General features: G+C 45.7%; 1 protein-coding gene across 1 annotated transcript in view; it reads right to left on the bottom strand.

Moving 5' to 3' along the window:
• The window catches only part of itga11 (integrin subunit alpha 11), a 132,810-nt gene that overhangs the window by 90,152 nt on the left and 18,689 nt on the right, over positions 1-23,969 (bottom strand). The window contains exon 2 of the mRNA XM_033050054.1: positions 23,653-23,764. Coding sequence (XP_032905945.1) covers positions 23,653-23,764 — 112 coding nt within the window. The remainder of the gene's footprint in view (positions 1-23,652; positions 23,765-23,969) is intronic.

The raw sequence follows: 23,969 nt of genomic DNA, 5'->3' as shown, positions 1-23,969 counted from the left end.
AGTTTCCCCTGATTCGAACTCGGAGAATTACGGTAATAGCCGTTCGTAGGTACTCGGGGCTCTCGTGGACATTTTTCACAGTGCTTAAAAAACTTCACGAGTTACCGCGTCTCCCGAGTACCTGCCGTTAGCGTTACGAGCCGCTACGAGACATCCACGAGGTCCTATGTTGCCGCTACGTACATTCTACGTACTTACCACGAGTTTGATTTTTTTTTTAAACTCAGGAGAGCTCTTGAATTACCTCGTACAGTGGGACAGGCCCTTTACTGTGACTGCAGGTCTGTGACCAGTGGTGTTCTGCAGGGTTCTGTGCTGGGAACTCTGATGTTTGTGGTATATGTAAATGACTGGGACACCAATATTGGTGGATGTTTGGACAGTGAATAAGGCTGTCAAAGGATTCAGCAGGATATAGATCAGCTATAGATATGGGCAGGCAAATGGCAGATGGAGTTTAAACCAAGCTAGTGTGAGGTGTTTCACTTTAGGAGATTGAATGTTAAGGGGAAGTATACAGTTAATGGCTAAACCCTTAACAGCTTTGTTGAATAGGGGTATTTTGGAGTCCAAGTCTACAGCTCCCTGAATGGCAACACAAGTAGATCAACTAGTAAAGAGGACATATAATATATTTGCCTTAATAGGTACGAGAAATGAGTATAAGAGTCAGGAAGTCATGTCGTAGCTTTATAGGACTTTAGTTAGACTACATTTAAAGTATTGTGTGCAGTTCTAGTCGCGCCCGTTACAGGCAAGATGAGGAGGCACTGGCCCCATAGCAGAAGCGTCCATGTCGTGGGGCTGGGAACTGGAAGTATCCTGAGCTAATTCTGCTACCATCATCATCTATTGCAACAAGCGATGGCTCCCACTGATTGTCGCCGGAAGCTAACATCCTATTCAGGACGGATGTTGACAGCGATGTCAACATTTGAATCATGGAAGATGGACACGAAAGAAGGAGGCGGCACTGTAGAGGGTGCAGAAGAGGTTTATCAGAATGCTGCCTGGATTGACGGGAATTTGTTATCAGGAGAGATTGGACAAAGATGGATTGTTTTCTATTGGGCACCAGAGGTTGAAACTTATGAGAGGCATTGATAGAGTAGACACTCAGAACTTTTTTTCTCGGGGTGCAAATGTCAAGGATTAAAGGGCATAGCTATAGGTCAGAAGGGGAAAATTGGAACGTTTAAAGGGAATGCATGTGGCAATTTTTGTTGACAGAGTGGTCAGTGGCTGGAACACACTGCCAGAGGCAGTGATAGAAGCAGATACGATAGTGGTGTTTTAGAGGCGTCTCAGTAGGTACATGGATATGTTGGGAATGGAGATATATGGACTATGTGCAGGAAGAGGAGATTAGTTTAACTTGGCTTCATGTTTGGCACAGACATTGTGGGCCAAAAGAGGAGCACTGCACTGTACAGATCCGGTACTGTACTCTTCTATATTCTATGTTTACAGAACTACACACTAGGGACAATTTCCAGCAGCCAATCCTCACGCTTTTCGGATGGGGGAGGAAATCTGTACGGGCACAGAAAGAATATGCAAACTCCACATGGACAGAACCAGAGGTCAGGATTCAACCTGGATATCTGGTGCTGAGAGGCAATAGCTCCATCAACTAAGCCATGGGGTCAAGGAAAGAGCGTTCACATCGCGGCCCTGTTTCCATCAATCTTTCCACCACCACGCACAAGAAGCACAAGATGCCAAGAAGCTCTGGCTGAACAATTTCTAATCTTGTGATGTGGACTCGATAAGAAGAACTGAGCCGCAATGTCATCCTTTATCATAGCAGTCATCAAAGCTGTTACTGTTGGTATATGTTTATGACATTCTTTCCTTTCCCACAGGGAATGGATTATAAAGCTTAGGGATTCTGTTATAATTCTGTTATAAAAACAAAATTTAGAGTGGATAAAACAAGACCTGGGAGAGTGGCCAGAACTGGAGAAGCACAGATAGAAACATAGAAAATAGGTGCAGGAGTAGGCCATTTGGCCCTTCGAGCCGAAGACATGCATATTGGATTGATGCAGGGTATGGAGGGATATAGATCATGTGCAGGTAGATGAGAGTTGAGCTTAGTATTATGTTCTGTACAGACATTGTGATTCCGAAGGGTCTGTTTGGGCTGCACTGTTCCGTTCTATGCTCTATATATCCAAGGATTTCGGAGCTGGGGTAGGTTGATGTGAACCTTAATGTTAAGGATCACAGGTCTGAAAGCCGACATTGATCCAAAGCCAGGACCAGAAAATCCCTGGAAAGAAACAGACCGCTTTGATTAAAGGGATTCTCTCATAGCTACTGTATCCCACACACTGGTTAATTTGGATAATGCTGTAGAATTGTGGCTCAGCTACTGGAGATGGTTTGGCTTCCAATCCTGACTGTAATTAGGGATAATTATTGCTGGGAGCAATGTGCCGTAGTTTCACATGATCCCAATGAGTCGAGCCGACAGAGGTGCAGTGACTGACAGATAGTGAGATGTGAAGGCAACAATGGTCTGGAATTAGCGCTGGTCCACATCTCACTTGGGACAGATGGAGCAATGGGCTAAGTGTTCGGCTGGCAACCGGAAGGTAGCCAGTTCGAATCCCGCTTGGAGTGCATACTGTCGTTGTGTCCTTGGGCAAGACACTTCACCCACCTTTGCCTGTGTGTGAATGTATGTGAGTGATTGGTGGTGGTCGGAGGGGCCGTAGGCGCAGATTGGCAGCCATGCTTCCGTCAGTCTGCCCCAGGGCAGCTGTGGCTACAGAAGTAGCTTACCACCACCGAGTGTGACTGAGGAGTGAATGAATAATGCGATGTAAAGCGCCTTGAGTATTAGAAAGGTGCTATATAAATCCCATCCATTATTATTATTATTACTTCTACCGATACCACTGGTTGACTTCCTACCTTCCCCATGCGTGAATCACACAACAGGAGAGGGAAGGGTGTCGTTCTGCTCCTTGTGACTGTGGCGCTTCTCTGTAAAGAGCAATCCCCTGGCCTTTCCATGTAAACACAGACAACTACTTAACAATTTCTTTCTTAAGAATGATCAGTGCTTTTTTAGTGATGGTGCATGGGCTGTATGGTGTACCGACACCTTTTAAAAATCTTTACGTCATTATTGAGTTTTTCCGGCAACATTGACATGTATGTATATTAATGATGTTTAGCTAAAGGATAATGCAAGTGAATTAATTTGATCATTTATTTATTTAGACTTGGAGCTGATTTATTATATTGCAAGTTAAAGTGACCCTAACATTGGATATATGAAGAAGGGACCCGACCCGAAACATCACCCATCCTTTTTCTCCAGAGATGCTACCTGACCCATTGAGTTTCTCCACCGCCTTATGTCTATCTTCGGTATAAACCAGCATCCTACACGTTGGGTATATATATTGATGGAGAAAAATTGTTGCTAAATATAGCTTAATTTTTAATTGATATTCATACCGGCACCTTTTTGCTTATAAGGAAAACTGAGAATTACTATTGAATCTGTTTCCAATACCGTTAAGGCAGTGTGTTCTGGATTATAATAACTTGCAAGTTTTTTGCTTTATCTCATAACCATAAAATAATCATAATTATAAATCTTAAACCAGCGGAGAAACTTGAAGGGTCAGGCAGCATCTGTGGAGGGTAAAGGGCCTGTCCCACTTGGCCGTCATTTGTGCCTCATATGTAAAATAGGTCGATGCGTCGTGATGTGCGACGTCGCGCGCAAATCACGTGTCAGCACAGCCGTCTGGTGCGCGTGACGTTATTAGAATACCCTGCGGCGCACGGCAACGCATGGTTACGGATGTCGACATACGGTGACGTAACCATGCGCCACCACGCGATACACGTGAGACGTCGGGACGCCAATGCGTCAGCGTGTGTATGCGATACGTCACACAGGTGGCGCGCGAGGATTTTGTTACATTACGAAATCCTGGAGCACCGCACGATACCGTGCACCACCGCATGCGATTCCACGCCTCATCCTGCGCATTGAGTGCGTCACCCACGCATCACGACGCGTCGACCTATTTTACATATGACGCGTAAATGAGGCGCAAATGATGGCCAAGTGGGACAGGCCCTTTATAGACAGACCGGGTCCATTTTGGGTCAGGACCTTTGTGGGCAGAGTGAAAGACAGTTCCCTCCACAGATTCATGGTCCGCTGAGTTACTCCAACACTTGGCTTTTTACTCAGGTTTCCAGCATCTGCAGTCTCTTATCTCCTCCCTGGTTACTAGCCTCCTGACACTGCCTCATGTTTTGCTCCACCAAGCCTCATCACATCTCACAGAAACAAGGCAAGACATTCACACACACTGCTTGTTATGAGGGCAACTATTATGCACACAGCAAGTCTTCAAAACAGCAGTAAATTGTACAACAACTTGATCTGTTTTCCATTGTGTTTGAACAGTGCAGTACACATACAGTACTGGTTGGATTTCTACCCTAACGTAAACACAACTGGTTCAGATTTTATGTACACTACTGGTGGAAATGTTTTGATAAGGCTCTTGTTGCTGATTTCTCATAACAGTACGATTGTCTGGGAACTGGGGAATGGATAGTAGCTGAAAGAATGCAACAAGTAAATAGAAAGGAGTTTCTCATGGGTCTTGGCAACTCTTCCGTGCCTGAGACGTCCTTATCGGGAACGCAAATCAGATACAAATTGGCAGCAATTACTCACTGGGAGAAATCTTCTTTCGATATCCAAGGGAAGAGTTCACTCGCACAGAGTGCACAGTGAAAGGACACAGTTGTTAAACAGAAATGAGTGCAGAGATGATTCACGAGGACGTTGTTAGGACTCGAAGGCCTGAGCTATTGCGAGAGGCTGGGCAGGCTTTATTCCTTGTGGTGCAGGAGGCTGATGGATGATCTTATAGAGGTTTAGTTTAGTTTAGAGACACAGCATGGAATCAGGCCCCCTTCGGCCCACCGAGTGTGCGCTGACCAGCGATCACCATAAACTAGCACTATCCTACACACTAGGGACAATTTAGAATCTTTACCAAAGCCAATTAACCAACAAACCTGTACGCCTTTGGAGTGTGGGAGGAAACTGGAGCACCCGGGGAAAATCGACGCGGTCATGGGGAGAACGTACAAACTCCGTACAGACAGCACCCATAGCCAGGATTGAACCCGGGTCTCTGGAGCTGTGAGGCAGCAACTCTACTGCTGGGCCAATCGTGCCACATGATCTAGTGTGTAAGATCATGAGGGGAATGGATAGGGTGAAAGCACGGAGTCTTTTACCCAGAGTAGGAAAATCACAAACCAGAGGATATAGCCTTAAGGTGAGAGGGGAAAGATTTAATAGGAACCTGAGGGGCAACTTTCTCACACAGATGGTAGTGGGTACATGGAACGAGCTGCCAGAGGAGGTGGTTGAGGCAGAACATGTAAAAGATACTTGGACAGGGACCTGGATAGGAAAGGTTTATAAGGATATGGGCCAAACAGGCAGATGGGACTAGTGTGGATGGGGCATCTTGGTTGGTATGGGCAAGTATGGCCGATGGGCCTGTATCCATGCTCTGCGACTCTATGACCCAGCAGGAAAGTTGTAGATTCACTGAATGAAAGTGAAGGTTTGGAAGATTTAAACTGGAGAACTGCAATGAAGAGCTGCAATGCTGGGTATTGATAAAGAACATTGAACAGTACAGAACATAGAATAGTTCTGCAACAGGAACAGGCCCTTCAGCCCACTATGTCCGTGCCAAACATAATGCTAGGGTAAACTAATCTCTTCTGCCTGCACCCGCTTCATATCCCTCCATTCCTTGCACTTCCATGTGACTATCTAAGAGCCTCTTAAATACCATTATCATCTTGGCCTCCACCACCACCACCACCACCACTGGCAGTGTGTTTAGGCAACCACCTCCCTCTGTGAAAAAAAACTCCCCACACATCTCCTTTAACCTTTGCTCCTCTCACCTTAAAGCCATGTCCTCTAGTCTTTGACACTTCCACCCCGGGAATAAGGCTCAGACTGTCTACCCTATCTATGCCTCTCATCATTTTAAATATTCGTATCAGGTCTCCCTTCAACCTCCAGAGTGCCAGAGAAAACAATCCAAAAGTTTGTTGAACAAGGTTGGAAGAATCAGGAGTGTAGATAAGGGAGTGGCCGTTAGGAATTGCAGATGGTTGAATCTTGAGCAAAGAACAAAGTGCTGGAGGAACACAACGGGGCAGGCAGCACCTGTGAAGGGAAATGGGCAAAGATAGAGACAAAATGCTGGAGTAACTCAGCAGGACAGGCGGCATCTCTGGAGAGAAACAATGGGTGACGTTTCGGACCGAGACGCTTCTTCAGACTGACCAAGGGAAATGGGCAGATTACTTCCCGAGATTAACCCCTCAGCAGAGTGTCGAAGGGGTTAAGGGGGTAGACATTGGCCTCGAGTGTAAGATATTGTGATCGAGAACCAATAGAAATAAAATCAAGGAGATTAGTGAAGCAAGCCGACAATGCTATTGTGTAGGAAGAAACTGCAGATGCTGGTTTAAACTGAAAGTAGACACAAAAAGCTGGAATAACTCAGTGGGTCAGGCAGCATCTCTGGAGTAAAGGAATAGGTGATGTTTCGGGATGAGATCCTTCTTCTGATTGAGTCAGGGGAAAGGGAAATGAGACAAATAGATGGTGAAATAGAGAAGTATAGAAAAAATGAATGAGAGATATGCAAAAAATCACAATGATGGAGCCCACAATGGTCCATTGTTGGCTGTGGGCTAGGAGATAATGAGTTGTACGGGCAGTGAAACTCAACAGGGTGACAGTGAAACTAGTACGATGACTCGGGTGGGGAGGGATGGAGAGGGAGGGGATGCAAGGGTTACTTGAAGTTAGAGAAATCAATATACATACCGCTGGGGTGTAAGATGACCAAGCTAGACATGAGGTGCTGTTCCTCCAATTTATGTTTGGCCTCACTCTGACAGTGGGGGAGGCCCAGGCCTGAAAGGTCAGTGTGGGAATGGGAAGGGGAGTTAAAGTGTTTGGCAACCATCAAGAAACCACACTGTGACTCAGTATATAACTCCAACGAGCTTCTGGAGAGGAAACATAGAAACATAGAAAAAAGGTGCAGGAGTAGGCCATTCGGCCCTTCGAGCCTGCACCACCATTCAATATGATCATGGCTGATCATCCAACTCAGTATCCTGTACCTGCCTTCTCTCCATACCCCCTGATCCCTTTAGCCACAAGGGCCACATCTAACTCCCTCTTAAATATAGTCAATGAACTGGCCTCAACTACCTTCTGTGGCAGAGAATTCCACAGATTCACCACTCTCTGTGTGAAAAATGTTTTTCTCATCTCGGTCCTTAAAGATTTCCCCCTTATCCTTAAACTGTGACCCCTTGTTCTGGACTTCCCCAACATCGGGAACAATCTTCCTGCATCTAGCCTGTCCAACCCCTTAAGAATTTTGTAAGTTTCTATAAGATCCCCCCTCAATCTTCTAGATTACAATGAAACTTTTGTCAGGGAAGTTCACCTTGGGTCAGTTCAAGTCAAGTCATGTTGAGTGTATTGCCATGAGCACAGGTATGGCGCGATAGAAAACACATTTATGCAGCAGCATCACAGCGCGTAGACTCAGATACCGCAAACATAAATAATAATAATAATGGATGGGATTTATATAGCGCCTTTCTAATACTCAAGGCGCTTTACATCGCATTATTCATTCACTCCTCAGTCACACTCGGTGGTGGTAAGCTACTTCTGTAGCCACAGCTGCCCTGGGGCAGACTGATGGAAGCGTGGCTGCCAATCTGCGCCTACGGCCCCTCCGACCACCACCAATCACTCACACACACTCACACACATTCATACACAGGCAAAGGTGGGTGAAGTGTCTTGCCCAAGGACACAACGACAGTATGCACTCCAAGCGGGATTCGAACCGGCTACCTTCCGGTGCAAAAACAAGGCATTCGTGCAAAACATCATTAGACAACAAGTCCATGGGTAGCACAAGAGGTGGTCGGTAGAGCCTTTCCACATTGTTGCTATACAAGAATCTAAATCGGCTGGGTTAAAAAGCATACCATGTAAATGCCACTGATGGATTAAACAGTACGCTCACAAAAGGAAAATTAACCTCAAAGTCTTTCAAGAACAAACAATTTTCCCAACAAAGTGAAGCCACATGTAGAAAACAAGGAACTGCAGATGCCGGTTAACATAAAAAGACATAAAGTGCCGAAGTAACTCAGCGGGTCAGGCAGCATCTCTTCACTTCCAGATGTCACCCCTGCCAATCCCCCCCCACCCCCCCCCCCCCCACACGATACTTGAAGAAGTGTCCCGACACAACACGCCATCTATCCCCGGTCTGCAGTCTGACCCAGTGAGTTACTGCAGCACTTTAAGCCTCATGTTTTACATTCCCAGCCTTGCCATAAGCAACAAAATCCCAGGCTGATGTGGCACGATCTGGTCATTGGGATCGATGTGACAACAGCTAAAGCAGTCGTTTCCAATTTAACGTGCCTCTTTAAGCCTTCCTTATGTTATGAGTTACGGACTTTGATCTTTCACCTTGTTTTCTACATTAAAAGCTAACTAAAGAGGCGTATTTAGTTTTAAGTCCATTTCAAAGTTTTGTTTAATTTAGTTTAGAGATATGTGTGGAAACAGACCCTTCGGCCCATCGAGTGATCACCCATATACTAGTTCTATCCTACATACCAGAGCCAATTAACCTTCAAACCTGTCTGTCTTTGGAGTGTGGGAGGAAACCGGAGCACCCGGAGAAAACCCAGCTGGTCACAGGGAGAACATACAAACTCCATACAGACAGCACCCATAGTCAGGATCAACCTCAGGTCTCTGGCACTTGTAAGGCAGCAGCTCTACCACTGTGCCACTGTACCACCAACCTTCTAAAGATGTGCCCATTTAACCCCTACAGCTCCACCATAAAATGCCATGCTTTTGAATTGAATCAGAAATAAATGCAGAAAGTGCTGGAAATACTCAGCAGATCTGGCAGCATCTGTGGGGAGAAAAGCAGGCTAACTGTCTCTCAGCTGGTCGTGAACCTCCAAACCTCCAGTACTAACACGGTGACCAAGTGACTTCACGGAATCGCGTGGAAATCTGTTTCCAGGGGAAGGGAAAATGAGAGGAAGGAAGGAACTCTACAATGCTGAGCTTCTGGGGAAGTGAAGTTAGAGTTGAACGCTTGGTTGTGAGAAGTCAGCTTGGGTCAATTGCTTTAATGAGTTTGATTCAGTCATTGCATCTTCTCCCTTTTAGTCGCATTGAAGTATTTAAAACCGAATGATTGGATCTCTTTCAAAGGACAATAATGTGAACTGAATTTCAAAAGGAGGCACTAAAATGCAGATACAATGGTGCGTATATCAGAGTTATATCAGCATTATATATCAGAGTTATATATATATATATATATAACTCTGATATATAATTCTGATATAACTATGTCAGAATTATATATCAGATAAAACTGATATATCAGAATTGAACCACATTCCTTTCAGAAAGTCTCCTCATCACAGTGCTTGGATTTTGCACTCTGAACCACAGAAGATGCCCCATCACCTCATAAAGACCATTCATCGCCACGTCCATGCTGCTCGATCTGGACTTTGGGTGCTGTCTGTGTAGAGTTTGCACGTTCTCCATGCAACTGGATGGATTTTCCTCCGGGTTCTCCGGTTTCCTACCACATCCCAAAGACATGTGGAATTGTAGGATAATTAGACTCTATAAATGGTTGGCATGGACTCAATGGGCCGAAGGGCCTATTTTCATGCTGTATCTGCAAGGGTTGACTGCGATTCCTCACTCTTGGTGCATTTTTTAACTGAAATGATTGCCATGTAAATCTGGGAGAGTAGCAGAAACTGCGGAATAATCCCTCGTAGGCGACCCTTTTTGAGACGTCATTTGGTGAACAGAGTAACTAAATAAATGTAATTCTCTTGGCTATTCTTGTTCCTTATTAAAATAATCCAAATATTCAGCATTGTAAAATAAAGTCCCGGGCAGGCTGTTTATGAGCACTCTCTTTCTTCTGAGGTTGCGAGGTAAAAGCAGAGCTCAGAATTAAATTTATACAAAAAAATTGCAAGCATTTTTTGCCTTTCCCACAAGTGGTTGCAATGCGGTTTTCATTTCTTTGTCTGGTCCACAGTGAACTGCCTGCAGAGCAGACTGTGTCGTTCTCAGCCCAAAGCCATGTCTCCTCACGCACTGATTCCCACCAATGCGCGACATGTTGACCACGGCCAGGCCCACATGAACCCTTGCAAGCAACGACTGAGAATCTCATGCAAAGAACAAACTGCTGGAGTCAATCAAGCAATCGTTCCTTTATTGTTCATGTACCAAAGGTACAGTGAAATACATTTTTTGCCTCTAGATCAATGAGATTGTAGCCGTACAGAAAGACAGCATCTGTGGACTTTTGGTCAGGGCTAATTTAAAGGATTAAAGGAAGTTCTTTTGGGAAGGAGATGAGGAGAAATGTCTTTAGTCAGAAGGTGGTGAATCTGTGGAATTCTTTGCCACGGAAGGCTGTGGAGGCCAAATCAATGGACATTAAGGCAGAGATGGATAGATTTTTGATTAGTACAGGTGTCAGAGGTTATGGGGAGAAGGCAGGAGACTAGGGTTAGGAGGGTGAGATAGATCAGCCATGATTGAATGGCGGAGTAGACTTGATGGGCCGAATGGCCTAATTCTACTCCTATCACATGACCTTATGACCGTTCTTGTCGCGACTACATCTCGCCTTCCGCTGATGGAACTTGTTCTCACCATCCCATCAACAACATCTTTTGTGACTCCTCTAACTTTCTTCGTCAAAGGTGTAGCCATGGCCACTCGAATGGGCTCCAGCTGTGCCGACCTTTTTGTTGATTACGTTGAACGGTCCTTGTGCCAAACGTATCCCAAACTCTTTCCCAAGTCTGAAGAAGGGTCCCGAATCGTCAGCCATCCATTCCCTCCATGGATGCTACCTGACCCGCTGAGTTCCTCCAGCGCCTTGTGCTTTGGTCAAGAATCCAGGATATGCAGTTCCTTTTGTCTTGACCTCCTCCAGCAGTTGTTTTTTTTGCTCCACATTCCAGCAACTACAGTCTTTAGTGTCTCCAGCACTGAATCTCATTGCTGCTTGTGGAAGCTTGCTTAACAAACTGGCAGGCCCATCTTCTGCTGTATAATTGGTGGTGCAGTGGCAGAGCTGCCTCACAGCGCCAGACACCCGGGTTCGATCCTGACCTACCTCGGGTACTGTCTGTGTGGAGTTTGCACGTTCTCCCTGTGACCGTGTGGGTTTCCTCCGGGTGCCCCCGTTTCCACCAACAGCTGAAAGATGTGTGGGTTTGCAGGTTAATTGGCCCGCTGTAAATTGCCCCTGGTGTGTAGGGAGCGGATGGGAAAGCAGGATAACATAGAACTAGCATGAATGGGTGATCGTTGTTGGCGAAGTCTCGCTGGGGCAAAGAGCCTGTGTCTTCCACTCAATCAATCAATAGTGACCACCCTAAAGTGGCCAGCTGTAAACAAAGTTGCAATATATCCAAAGGTTATGAAATGTGCTGTCGAAAATAGAGCCTTATTTTGTTGCGTGCACAGCGTTTGTGGCCGATGTTTGTGTTTGTGGATTGTACCCACAGCTCAGAATCCCACCACCTTGCAGGCCGTGGCTTAGTAGAATTAGGAATGAAGGAGCCCTTGCTACGTGGCTGGAGAAGGGCGTGACATCCCAGCGACGGGGGTGGCAGGGAGGTGGCGGGCACGGATCAATGCAAACCACGTCTATTTAAAAACTTTGTGGTAGCGACAAATGTTTCGGGTACGCCGATCAGCCAGTTGGCAGCAGACCCACTGAGAGCAGCTGGCAAAACTAGCTCTGCAGTAGCCTGAAATAATGCTAAACAAAGAGCAGCTACTGTAGGTTTGAAAACATACACTGGTGCCTCAAACAATGAAGCAAGCCAGGGGATTGTTACTGGTGACAGACAATGCTTACTGCTCAGCGCAGGGGTCGTTAGAGAGGCAACACCGCAGCAGAATGTAAAGTATGCTGCTGACTGCAGTACGGCGTTGAGATCCAAAAGGATCAGATTTAATGAATGATAAGCTTTGGCAAGTTCTGAGCAGAGTTAACGCTGCCAAGAAGCAGGCCCAAGATTAAGCGCCAATCTTGACTGACATTTACAATTGGGCTTCCACAAGGCAGGAGACTCTCGGCCAAGAAGTCCGGGGGGGGGGGGGGGAGGTTCCCTCGCTCAAATTCTTTCTTGTACCGTTGGCACGGTGTTCCTTGCAGGACTGGGGTGCGGAATTGGTGGGTTGTGAGGGAGTGCGGGGCAAAGGTGGCTTTAGCTGCAGATTCCACTGGTATCGCGAGAAGGCAGAGGAGTTGGGAAGCAAACGGAAACGAAACGAACTGCGGTTTGCAGAAATCGGAAACAAAAAGAGAAAATGCTGGAAGCACTCAGTAGCTCAGGCAACAATTGTGGGGAGAGGAAGAGAGGCCCAACACCGTCAGAACTCGGAAAGAGAAAAAATAAAATCTCTGTTACTGAGGAAGGGTTTTTGAGCTGAGATATTAACTGTTTCTTGCTCCGCAGAGGCTGCCTGACCAGCTGTGTGTTCCCAGCATTTTCTGTGAACTGAAAGACAAGGCAAGCAGTGTGCACGCCCACTCTGAAATGCTGCAACAATAATTCGCACGGGTTGTACTTCCCTTTAATGGTGAGCGTTACAAACAAAATATGATTCAGGGGCCGTCAGAGCTGGCCATCAAAACCTTGGCCAGTACTAGAAAGGTGCATCTCATTCTCACCAGAGGAAAAAGTGGTCGGAAATTGGGAAGGTTTTGCGAGGAAAATCCAGAACAAAGCACAAGACTTGCAGTTGAGCCCTGAATGCATCACTGTTGTGGAGTAAACCTGCTCCTCGTTGTAGAGCGTTTATTTACGGGAGCGCTCAATGATGATAAGATCAAGCAAAACTCCACAAATAAGACACAGGCTTACACTACACGTAGAAGGTTGACGGCCAGATGAGGATATCATGGGTGGCAGAATTGTTTGCTTCGATCCATCCGAGCTGTGTCAGGTCAGGGCAGGAGTTGACACCGTGGCTCAGTCAGAGTCTTCTTCCCCACTGAGGTCACACTGCTGAATATACCTCTCATGAGCTAAGGATTTAGGCCTGGTCTTCCAGCCCACCTCATTGCAGCCCTTGCACTTTTTTAAAATCTGCACTTTCTGCACTGTAACTTGAATGCTAAAATGCTCTCACACAGTTTGCTGTACTCTGTATTTTTCTCTCCGTACTACCTGTTCTTCTTGTGTATCATTTGATTCAAGATGGCATGTCTGAAGAAGGGTTCCGACCCGAAAACGTCACCTATTCTTTTTCTCCAGAGATGCTGCCTGACCGGCTGAGTGACACCAGCATTTTGTATCTGCCTCAGTGTTACAATGAACGTACTGTGGCTTGGTTATTCAACAATGGGAGCATCAGAGCAGAACCTGGTCCACAAGTTGTGAGGGGATAACATAGGATTATCAAATCATTCTACTTCCATGAACTGGCCCCAGCCAAGTTGAGGATAAACACATGGGAGGTACACAAAAGTGCTGGAGAAACTCAGCGGGTGCAGCAGCATCTATGGAGCGAAGGAGATAGGCAACGTTTCGGGCCGAAACGTTGCCTATCTCCTTCGCTCCATAGATGCTGCTGCACCCGCTGAGTTTCTCCAGCACTTTTGTGTACCTTCGATTTTCCAGCATCTGCAGTTCCTTCTTTAACATAAAGACATGGGCCCTTTGGTCAAAATGGCTTCATAACACAAGAAAGGATGGGATGCTAGAGGACCTAGAGACACACAATGATATTATTTTGGCCACTTCCTGTCCCTTGAGGGGGGTGAAATTAAGTTCGCTTGATGGCATTATTCATAATGTTTTCATTCAAGCAGAATTTTAATTCAGAGTCTTTCGACCAGAAGGAAACTTGTTTGAACTGGGTGCCAGATGGGGAGAGTACGTACTTACATCCTCTGCCCCATTCTTAACGGCATCAACGCCCTAGTTTGGACGAGAGCTCGAATAGGTTCTTGCCATTGTTCCACAGGGATTGCTCCTTCTGTAAAAGGCTAGACTGTTTAGGTTAGCAAAAGAAAAGGCAACAAACATATTTTCATATTGAGAAATAATTTAAAAAAATTTGGGGAAAAAAAAATAAATGTTTCAGATATATTCCAGGGCTGGAATCTCTCGAGCAAGTGGAGAAGTAGAAAAACAAATGAAATCTTGAATTAAACGACCAAATTCCAGAGAGATCACATTGTCAGGATCCTGGCTGTGAGCCTGGTGCTATGATGGAGGGGGGAGGGGGGCGACCAGGATTAAATTGCATTAATCTCATGGCCATTGTTAGTCTGTATTTAAAACAATAACAGTCTGGTTGAAGCGAGCCTTCACTCGAGTCTTGGCAGCAAACTCCAACACTACTCATTGGCCTAATCATGCGAGACTCTCTGAACTCAGGAAGGAAGGTTCGAACTTCAGCCATTGCCAGTCATCACCTCATCTGGCTACTGTTTGATGAGGAAGCCACACGTTGGGCTTCAGGTTTTTTAACTCTTGTGCTCCTCCAGAAGAGGGTTCTCTATTTCTATTGCATTTGTCCACATCAGTGGGACATCTCGATGTCCACATCAGTAGGGCATCTTGAAGGGCTTGACAACAAATCAAGTCAGTTTTTGAACTACAGCCACACATTAGTAGACATTAAAGATAGACACAAAAAGCTGGAGTAAATCAGCGGGTCAGGCAGCATCTCTGGAGAGAAGGAATAGATGACGTTTCGGCTCGAGACCCTTCTTCAGACTGGAAGAAGAAGGGTCTCGACCCGAAACCTCACCTACTCATTTTCTCCAGAGATTCCTGCCTGACCAGCTGAGTTACTCCAGCTTTTTGCATCTATCTTCGGTGTAAACCAGCATCTACAGCTCCTTCCCACACAATAGTAGACATTAGTTTAGTTTAGAGATATAGCATGGAAACAGCTCCTTGGGTCCACCAAGTCCATGAGGACCATCAATCTCCTATTCGCACTAGAGCTGTGTTATCCCAGTTTCTCATCCACTCCCTGCACACTAGGAGAAATTTACAGAGGATAATTAACCTACAAACCAACACATTTTGGGGTATGTGGCAGGGAACCTACATGGTTATAAGGAGAACGTGCAAACGCCACACAGACGGCACCCAAGGTCAGGATCGAATCCGGTCTCAGGCGCCTTGAGGAGGAACTTCTATAAGCTGCATCACTGCACTGCCCCTACAGCTGCTGGTATAATTAGATGATAAGGAGGCTCGGCGCTATTAAAATAGTCACACTAACAATTATGGAGGCACAACTCTTCTACATTGAGCAGTTGGCAGTATAACTTCCCTCTACTAAATCAAAAGCAGATGTTGCCCAAGTCTTTTCCAGGAAGCAGGAGCTCCACTGTGCCTCTTATTTATCATAACCTGTTGCAACAGCACTTCTGTGCTATTCTTGAATGGTGGCAATTTCAAGCAGCATTAAAGTACTCATTATAACACAGAGAACATGGAGCCAGCCAGGAGTTTGGTATGCTATGGGTGGAGTGTGACAAAAGGATCGTGGACTACAGATTAATGAGTTGGGAGAAATGACCAAGATCTCCAATGATCCAGTGGATAACCCCTGTGAAAGTCAAATGGAGGAAAGCAATAGAACCAGCCTTTTCATAGCACCGCTCAGTTCCCTTTCACGCGATCCCACTTCAATTCATTCCACCCCTTTCCCTGGGAATCCCCAGCAGAAACAGGTTGCTTTGCTAACCTTTAGGCTTTCGAGATACAGCCTGTAAACAAGCCCTTCAGCACACTAAGTCTCCGTAAACCAGCACTATCCTACACACCAGTGGCAATTTACACATCACAGAAGCCAATTAATCTACAAACCTGCACGTCTTTGGCAAGTGGGAGGAAAGCAGAGCACCCGACGAAAACCCACACGGTCACAGGGAGAACCTACAAGCTCCATACAGCCAACACCTGCGGTCAGGATCAAACCCAGGTCTCTGGCGCCTTAAGGCAGCAACTGTAATGCTGTAACCACTGTGTCGCCCGTGAACCTGTCCCATTACTCCTCCATTCACCCCAAGAGCACCAAATGTTCCTGCTTCCTCCGTAACGATTTCAACCAAGACATTTCTTCCCCCTCGCCAGTTCCTTGCCTTTCACTGGCTGAGGAGCTGCCTTCCAGCTTGCTGAATGAAGTAGTGGCTCTGTACTCTTGGCAAAAGCAAAACGTTGGTGACCATTTGCAGAATTTCATGTACACAGATTCTCTGATGCAAGAGTACTCACAGACCCAGTGTTGTCTGACAGAACATGGCTACATTTAAAATAAAACACTTTCGCAGGTAGAATTAGCAAGTTTAGATAGCTCTTATGAGCAGAGTCGGCCCAGTTGGCAGTCCATTGCATCAATTAAATCTCTCAAGGTCAGGTTGCTCATTTTTGATCATTATGGGACACTCTTCTTTCCAAAAGATACATTAACCAAGATTAATCTTTGTATCCAAAGTTGTCTTTTCATTATTTTATTGGGATGCTAAACTGGATAATCTTATTTGCTTGTGCGACTTAGAAAAGAGCAGGATTATTCAGGAATGACTATGTCCAATTTTTTGAGTCCAAGACACTAGGAACTACAGATGCTGGAATTCTGCATAGAACATAAAGTCCTGGTATAACTCAGTGGGTCAGCCAGTATCACTGGAGGACATGGATAGGCAATGTATTTTTAAAGAGATACAGCATGGAGACGGGTCATTTGGTTCACTAATTCCGCTCTGACCATCGATCGCCCGTTCACACTAGTTCGATGTTCGCCCACTTTCGCGAACACTCCCTGCACACCAGGGGCATTTTACAGAGGCCAATTAATCTAAAGGCCTGCTCCTTCTTTTGGGGATGTGGGAAGAAATCGGAGCACCCAGAGGAAGCCCACGCAGTCATAGGGTAAATGTGCAGACTCCACACAGACAGCACCCGGGGTCAGGATCGATACAAGGCAGCGACTCTACCAGCTGCGCCACTGTGCCTCAGGTAAGCTTTTCGAATCCATTGCTTCCGTGAGGAACTATGAGCTTCATGGGGGAGGAAGGAGCAACGTTTGGTGCTGGCTCTGAAGGAGAAGCAAACAGAATCTTGTTTAATACCAAGATGGAAATTACACCAAATGGCTGCCATTACTCCCAGGTTGAAGATGAATTTCCATTGATTGGTTTTGCAGCCTGCACTATGAGGAATAAATACCTGGTATATCTTTTAGAACTGGCTCACCTAGTGGCCCGAGAAACCTTTCATTAATTTTTAGTTCAGGCTCGGAGCAGCAGATGTTTTATTTGATTTATTGTACAGGCCGACAGCTCGCAAAGTCTCCTTCCAATGACGACTCTGCCTCAATTAGGATCAGAACACAGCAAAGCACCAGAGCTCCTCATTACTTCACACCACAGAGGAACCTTCCTATACTGACACCAGGTGAACTCTTTCAAGGGAAATGTCTTGCAAAATAGAACATATAATGCTTTTAATGAGCTTCACCGAGTAAATAGGAATCGCATTATTAAATATCTGAATGGAAAGGTTTAGAAACATAGAAACATAGAAAATAGGTGCAGGATTCGGCCATTCAGCCCTTTGAGCCAGCACCGCTATTCAATATGACCACGGCTGATCATCCAGAATCAGTACCCCTTTCCTGCTTTCTCCCCATATCCCATGATTCCGTTAGCCCTAAGAGCAATATCCAATAATTAATAATTTTATATGTTTAGAAGACTGTTTCACTGGGGTGGCGAGTGCTGAATGAATCAAAACTAGTGAAGAAAGGAATTGCAGATGCTGGTTTAAACTGAAGATAAACACAAAGTGCTGGAGTAGTGAGTCAGGCAGCATCTTTGGAGAAAAGGAACAGGTTATGTTTCAGGTCGGGCCTGTCTGAAGAAGGGTTCCATCCCAAAACATCACCTGTTCCATTTCTCCAGGGATGCTGCCTGACCTGTTGAGTTGCTCCAGCACTTTGTGTTTCAAAGTTCAAAAACAATATCCGAATCAAAACTAACTGCATTTGCTTCTTTCTCCATTCGGCACTTTGTGTTTCCCTTCTTCAATATTCCTTCTTCTACTAAGACTCCATCGATAAGAGAGGCAATAGATAAGGTAGTGTTGGATCGTGTTTCCCCCAAGGTGGAAATGTCTAATTCTAGAAGGCATTGCTATAAAGTGAGAGATGGATAGTTTAATGGAGATGAGCGGGGCAAGCCTTGTTTGTACAGAGAGTAGTGGAGGCCTGGAAGGCATTGGAAGGGGTGGTGGTGGAGGCAGATACGATAGTGGCATTTGGATAGGCACATGGAAGTGCTGGGAATAGAGGGATATGGATCAAGTACAGGCAGATGAGATCAGTTTAACCTGGCATCATGTTTAGCACGAACATTGTGGGTCGACGGGCCCATTCCTGCGCTCTACTGTTCTACGATACCAGAAAATGAATCTCCTTAGATTTCTAGGTCTTGGGATATTTTCCTCACTGATTTAGATTGGAAGTCTCTCCAGACGATCTGTACAGGATGTTGCCTGATGGTGTTAGACCATGTGCGCTCAGGATAACGTCCTCGATTGCAAAGTCCTCTGAATTGGCCCCTGTCCATTTGTAATGATGGTGTCCAGCCATCATTAATACACAGCCTCCAGCCCTACAATCTTCTATCCTTCTGTCCTCCAGTTAAACCCACTGGCCTCTCTGCATCACTTCTGCTTTGCCACACTTCTTAAGAAACACCCCTTTAGCCAAGATTTCTGCCATCACTGCGAATATTTCCTACGGTCTCAATCTATATTTCTGTTTTATAAGCTTTCATGTGAAGTGCTTTGGAATGTTTTATTGCATAGAATGTACGCCACAAGTCCAAGCTGTTTGTGTTCATGTGAAGTTTAGCAAGTATGTGGTGAGATTAACCTCTGGGTCCCACTCAGACTTGGGCCTTAGCTGATAACATCAGCCCACCTGCAAGACAGGGTCTCAAACTCATTTACTTTAGAACTGATTTAAGGTTTTCTCTCTTAGCCTTTCTTCAAAGTCTGGTCACTTGAAAGTAAAGCCAATTACATAATCACGCCAGGAATGCAACCAAACCACTGCTGAACCGTCAGCTATTTTGGGACATGATCTGTAGTGAAAATATGTGAACACAAAGCTTGTGTGGCACTTATGTACAGATGCAGACTAATTAGGCTAAACGCCCTGTTTCTGCGTTATATATCTGACATACTTCAAGTTCTTCTTTGAACTGTTAATGACATTAATTGTGTTCACTGTTCCTGCCCCATGCAAGCTCCCGATGGGCCGCGAGCGGTGAAAGCTCGCTGCTGGCCGTAGGCCGTGGATGTACCCCGGCAGCCCGCCTGGCTCGCCCACCGCAGAACTGGATACGGACCCGGAGATGGAAGCCCCCGAACCCGCTCATCCCCGAGGATCGGGAACCGGCGCGGTTTCAAACCGTACGGACAGTCGATGATGGTGGCGGACGCTACAAAACAAAAGGCCGTTAAGCAGAACCGGGGGTCTTATATTCTACGCCATCGAGGTCAGCTGCACGAAGGCTGAAGGTGGCCAGGCGGGGAGAGGGACGGCGGTTCGCTGGACGATCCAAATGGAAGCTTTGGCTGCAATGGGCCTCTATGGCCGGCTGCAGCTTGGATTTTGAAAATGGCACCAAAACCTGGTGACTCTTGTATATGGGATGTGTCTGTATATTCTGTATTTAATTGGGGAATGTATTTATGCATGGCAATAATCACTGATCTGTATGCAAAAATTGAATTTTCACTGTATATTGGTACATGTGATAATAAATAACCATTGAACTATTGAATGAAGGAAGCACATTAAGAGACGCAGTTTCTTCCCAGCTGTTATCAGGCAACTGAATCATCCTACCACAATCAGAGAGCAGTGCTGAACTACTATCTACCTCTTTGATGACCCTCGGACTATCCTTGATCGGACTTTGCTGGCTTTACCTTGCAGTAAATGTTATTCCCTTATCATGTATCCATACACTGTAAATGGCTCGATTGTAATCATGTATTGTCTTTCTGCTGACTGGATAGCACGCAACAAAAGCTTTCCACTGTACCTCGGTACACGTGACAATAAACTAAACTGATTTACAAAAAATCTCCACAATATTACAACCATATAACCATATAACAATTACAGCACGGAAACAGGCCATCTCGACCCTTCTAGTCCGTGCAGAACACGTATTCTCCCCTAGTCCCATACACCTGCGTTCAGACCATAACCCTCCATTCCTTTACCGTCCATATAACTATCCAATTTATTTTTAAATGATAAAAACGAACCTGCCTCCACCACCTTCACTGGAAGCTCATTCCACACAGCCACCACTCTCTGAGTAAAGAAGTTCCCCCTCATGTTACCCCTAAACTTCTGTCCCTTAATTCTCAAGTCATGTCCCCTTGTTTGAATCTTCCCTACTCTCAGTGGGAAAAGCTTATCCACGTCAACTCTGTCTATCCCTCTCATCATTTTAAAGACCTCTATCAAGTCCCCCCTTAACCTTCTGCGCTCCAAAGAATAAAGCCCTAACTTGTTCAACCTTTCTCTGTAACTTAGTTGCTGAAACCCAGGCAACATTCTAGTAAATCTCCTCTGTACTCTCTCTATTTTGTTGACATCCTTCCTATAATTAGGCGACCATATTATCCATGTTTTTGCCAAAGACATTGTCACTAGCATTGATGGCATCGATCCTCAGACCTCAGCTCATCCTGACTAGACAATCTACGCAGATGCCCAGCTCTCCGCTGATCGAGTCTCATACTCCTGTGTTTTAATAATCACCGTCAGAGGTCCTGAGGTGCTCAGAGGAAATTAAATGAAGGGTACACCTCAACAAATCTGGTAGGAGCTGGCCACCAACCAATCTTGGTGATGTCCAAACCCCATCAAACTGGAGCCTGCCGTAAATAGCAAAATCTTTGGAATTTCCTCAATATAAATCCAAATCCATCCATTGTTGATTGATGGATTCAGAATCAGATTAAGGAGTCGCCTCTGATCCAACATCTACCACCATCCACTATGGTGGAGCTAGCTCACCCTTGGATTAAGTGATGACCAACAAGGGTGATGATACGGCATTGTCACATGTGCTTGGTACAGTGAAGATCTTTGTTTTGCGTACAATACACAAAGTATCCAAAGAGGCCCAACCTACAGGGAGCCAACAAGGTTCCAAAGTATTCATTATAGTCCCAAAATGGTCGGGCCCTGCACTCCGGGTCCTCCTCTGTTCTCTCGGTGGCCCTTCAGCACCGGGTCCCTCTTTGAGCAGAATGCTCACATTCTGAGTCACAAAGTCGTGGGTGCACAACACCCTCCAGAGGGTAGAAAGGTGGCATCTGGCCTGGTACTCCAGTGCAATGCTGACTATCCCGAGACGTCCCAAGGCCCTATGTCCCCTATCAATGTCCACAAGTTTCCCAGCCAGAAATTCATCCTTCATTTGAGGCTATTAAACCAGAAGACCTGATCATTGTAAAGAAACATGGAACTGCAGATGCCAGTTTGATAAAACAAAAGATGCAACCGACCTGAAACATTACTGATCCATGTTCTCCAGAGATACTGCCTGACCCGCTGAGTTACTCCAGCACTTTGTGACTTTATTTGAGCCTGATAGATATTACTTGCCGTTTGTAAGAGTCCATTGTGGGCATATTGGCTGTGATATTAGTACGGTGACCACACTTCAAAACTACCGAACTGGCTGCAAAGCACTTTGGAATATTGTGAAAAAGATTTATATAAATGCAAATTATTTTGGTTAACAATGCTGCTAGCAGTTTGACAGCTGGTTAGAGGGGCCTGTTTAAGGTAGATAAATCAGTGGGAACTATAGGTAGCAGAGGGGATTTGAAACACTGGTCTTCTAACCAAAAACCCAACGCATGCCTTTGGGAATCAGCCAGGAATAAAATACAAGGCTTTAATTTATGGATATCTTCTCTCGAGGTATACTGGCTGAATCCATGTCTGGATAGTAGGTTTGTTGGACACATTAACCTATGACGAGACAAGCTGCATTTTCTCATTCCACATTGTGTTGGATTCTCGGGTCAGGCGCCATTGCCAAAAAATCTGCTTCTGCATTTTGGCTAAACCTTGATGCACTTAATCAGGAGCCGTTTATTACCTTGCACATGCCTGACACTGCCAGGAGTAATTGACCGGCAAAGGAACTTGAGGAATTCATCCCATTTTTGTTAGCCGAGGTCAGTGCAAGAGTTCAAACTCGGTTCCCCATCAAGCTGTGAGTCACGATCCTAAAGTGATGCACAAGTGGGGCTTATCTTTGTACCTTACTGTGGTCGAGGGCTTGTGATCTTGGGGCGAGTCATTTTCCATTTCAGACACACGCCATCCAAAGTAACATGCATGAGGCACAACAAAATGGACGTTTGTAAATCATTAGTGGAGAGGAAGGTTATCTTGGGTGTATAAAGAGTGGGATGGCATTGGTGAGATCTACTCAAGATGTTTTATACACATCCTGCTAAAGAGAAAGTGTGGCCCAGCGTGCCTACACACAAGGCAGATTGCCCTCTGTTCTATCCAGACAACACCTGCAAAGTAAATCATCAAACTCTAGCTACTCCACCATCGTAGCACAATTGCCTTTTGCTCGACAATCTTTGCACCATCTCAGGACATTAGCAGCAGGCGATAGCAGCAGCAGAAGAAAGGAAGTGGAGGAGCCAGAGGGCTGAGGGAGAGCTGGGAAGGGGAAGAGAGCAAGGGCTACCGGAAATTGGAGATGTCAATGTTCAAGCCGCCCAAGCGGAATATGAGGTGCTGCTCCTCCAATTTCCGGTGGTGCTCACTCTGGCCGTGGAGGAGGCCCAGGACAGAAAGGTTGGATTTAATCTTCATCAATGGTCAAAAACAAGGGAATTAGAACCTGCCAAACATTCAAGATCAACATTTCTCCACTTATTCCAGAAAGCTAGCCTTCCAACAAAGCAACCTTCAGTTGCAGCCTGCCAAGCCAAGTTACCACTTCATTTCTAATCAGTGGAAGTCCCTGTATTTTAAGATTAGAGATAGAGCATGGAAACAGGCCCTTCGACCCATCATCCAGGCCAACCATTGATCTACAATTCACACTGTTTCTATGCTATCCCACTCTCTAATCCACTCTTGGCTTACTAGGAACAATTAGCCTTCAAACCTGCACATCTTTGGGGTGTGGAGACTGGAACATCCGGCGGAACCCCACGCGGTAAGAGGGGGAACTTGTGAACTCCACACAGGCAGCACCTGAGGTCAGGATCGAACCCGCAACTTTGGCGATGTGACAGGCAACTGCACCTCTGTGCTGCCCCGTATAACCTGATAACCCACAGTGCTCAAGAACTCACAGTAGACTTCACGAATCAGCTGAAAGATGTTTTTACTGATCTTACCACTTCTGCCCGCTGGCTTCATGCTGCTGCACGGTGTAACCAAACTGTGCTTCTGCCGACCCCTTGATGATTCGTGGCCATTTTGTGTCAATGTTGAATGAGTCACATGGAACTGTTGGATGCAAGAAGGCAAACAATTAGTATTCACCATTCGGAACAGTTCTTTATCACGTCGAGAACAACTCACAAGCACGTGAACTGATCGGACAATCTCTTGCCAAGTTTAAAACTAGACGGTGTTGTGGGTGTAAGTGAGGCTTAAGGTGGGATCCAGGCTGGATTGGGAATGGAATAATGGCAGCACATAGGGATACCAA

This window comes from Amblyraja radiata, chromosome 34, assembly GCF_010909765.2.
Source record: "Amblyraja radiata isolate CabotCenter1 chromosome 34, sAmbRad1.1.pri, whole genome shotgun sequence".
In the NCBI taxonomy this organism is placed as follows: Eukaryota; Metazoa; Chordata; class Chondrichthyes; order Rajiformes; family Rajidae; genus Amblyraja; species Amblyraja radiata.
The sequence above is the reverse complement of the archived record's forward strand: the minus strand, read 5'-3'. Positions and strand labels throughout refer to the sequence as shown.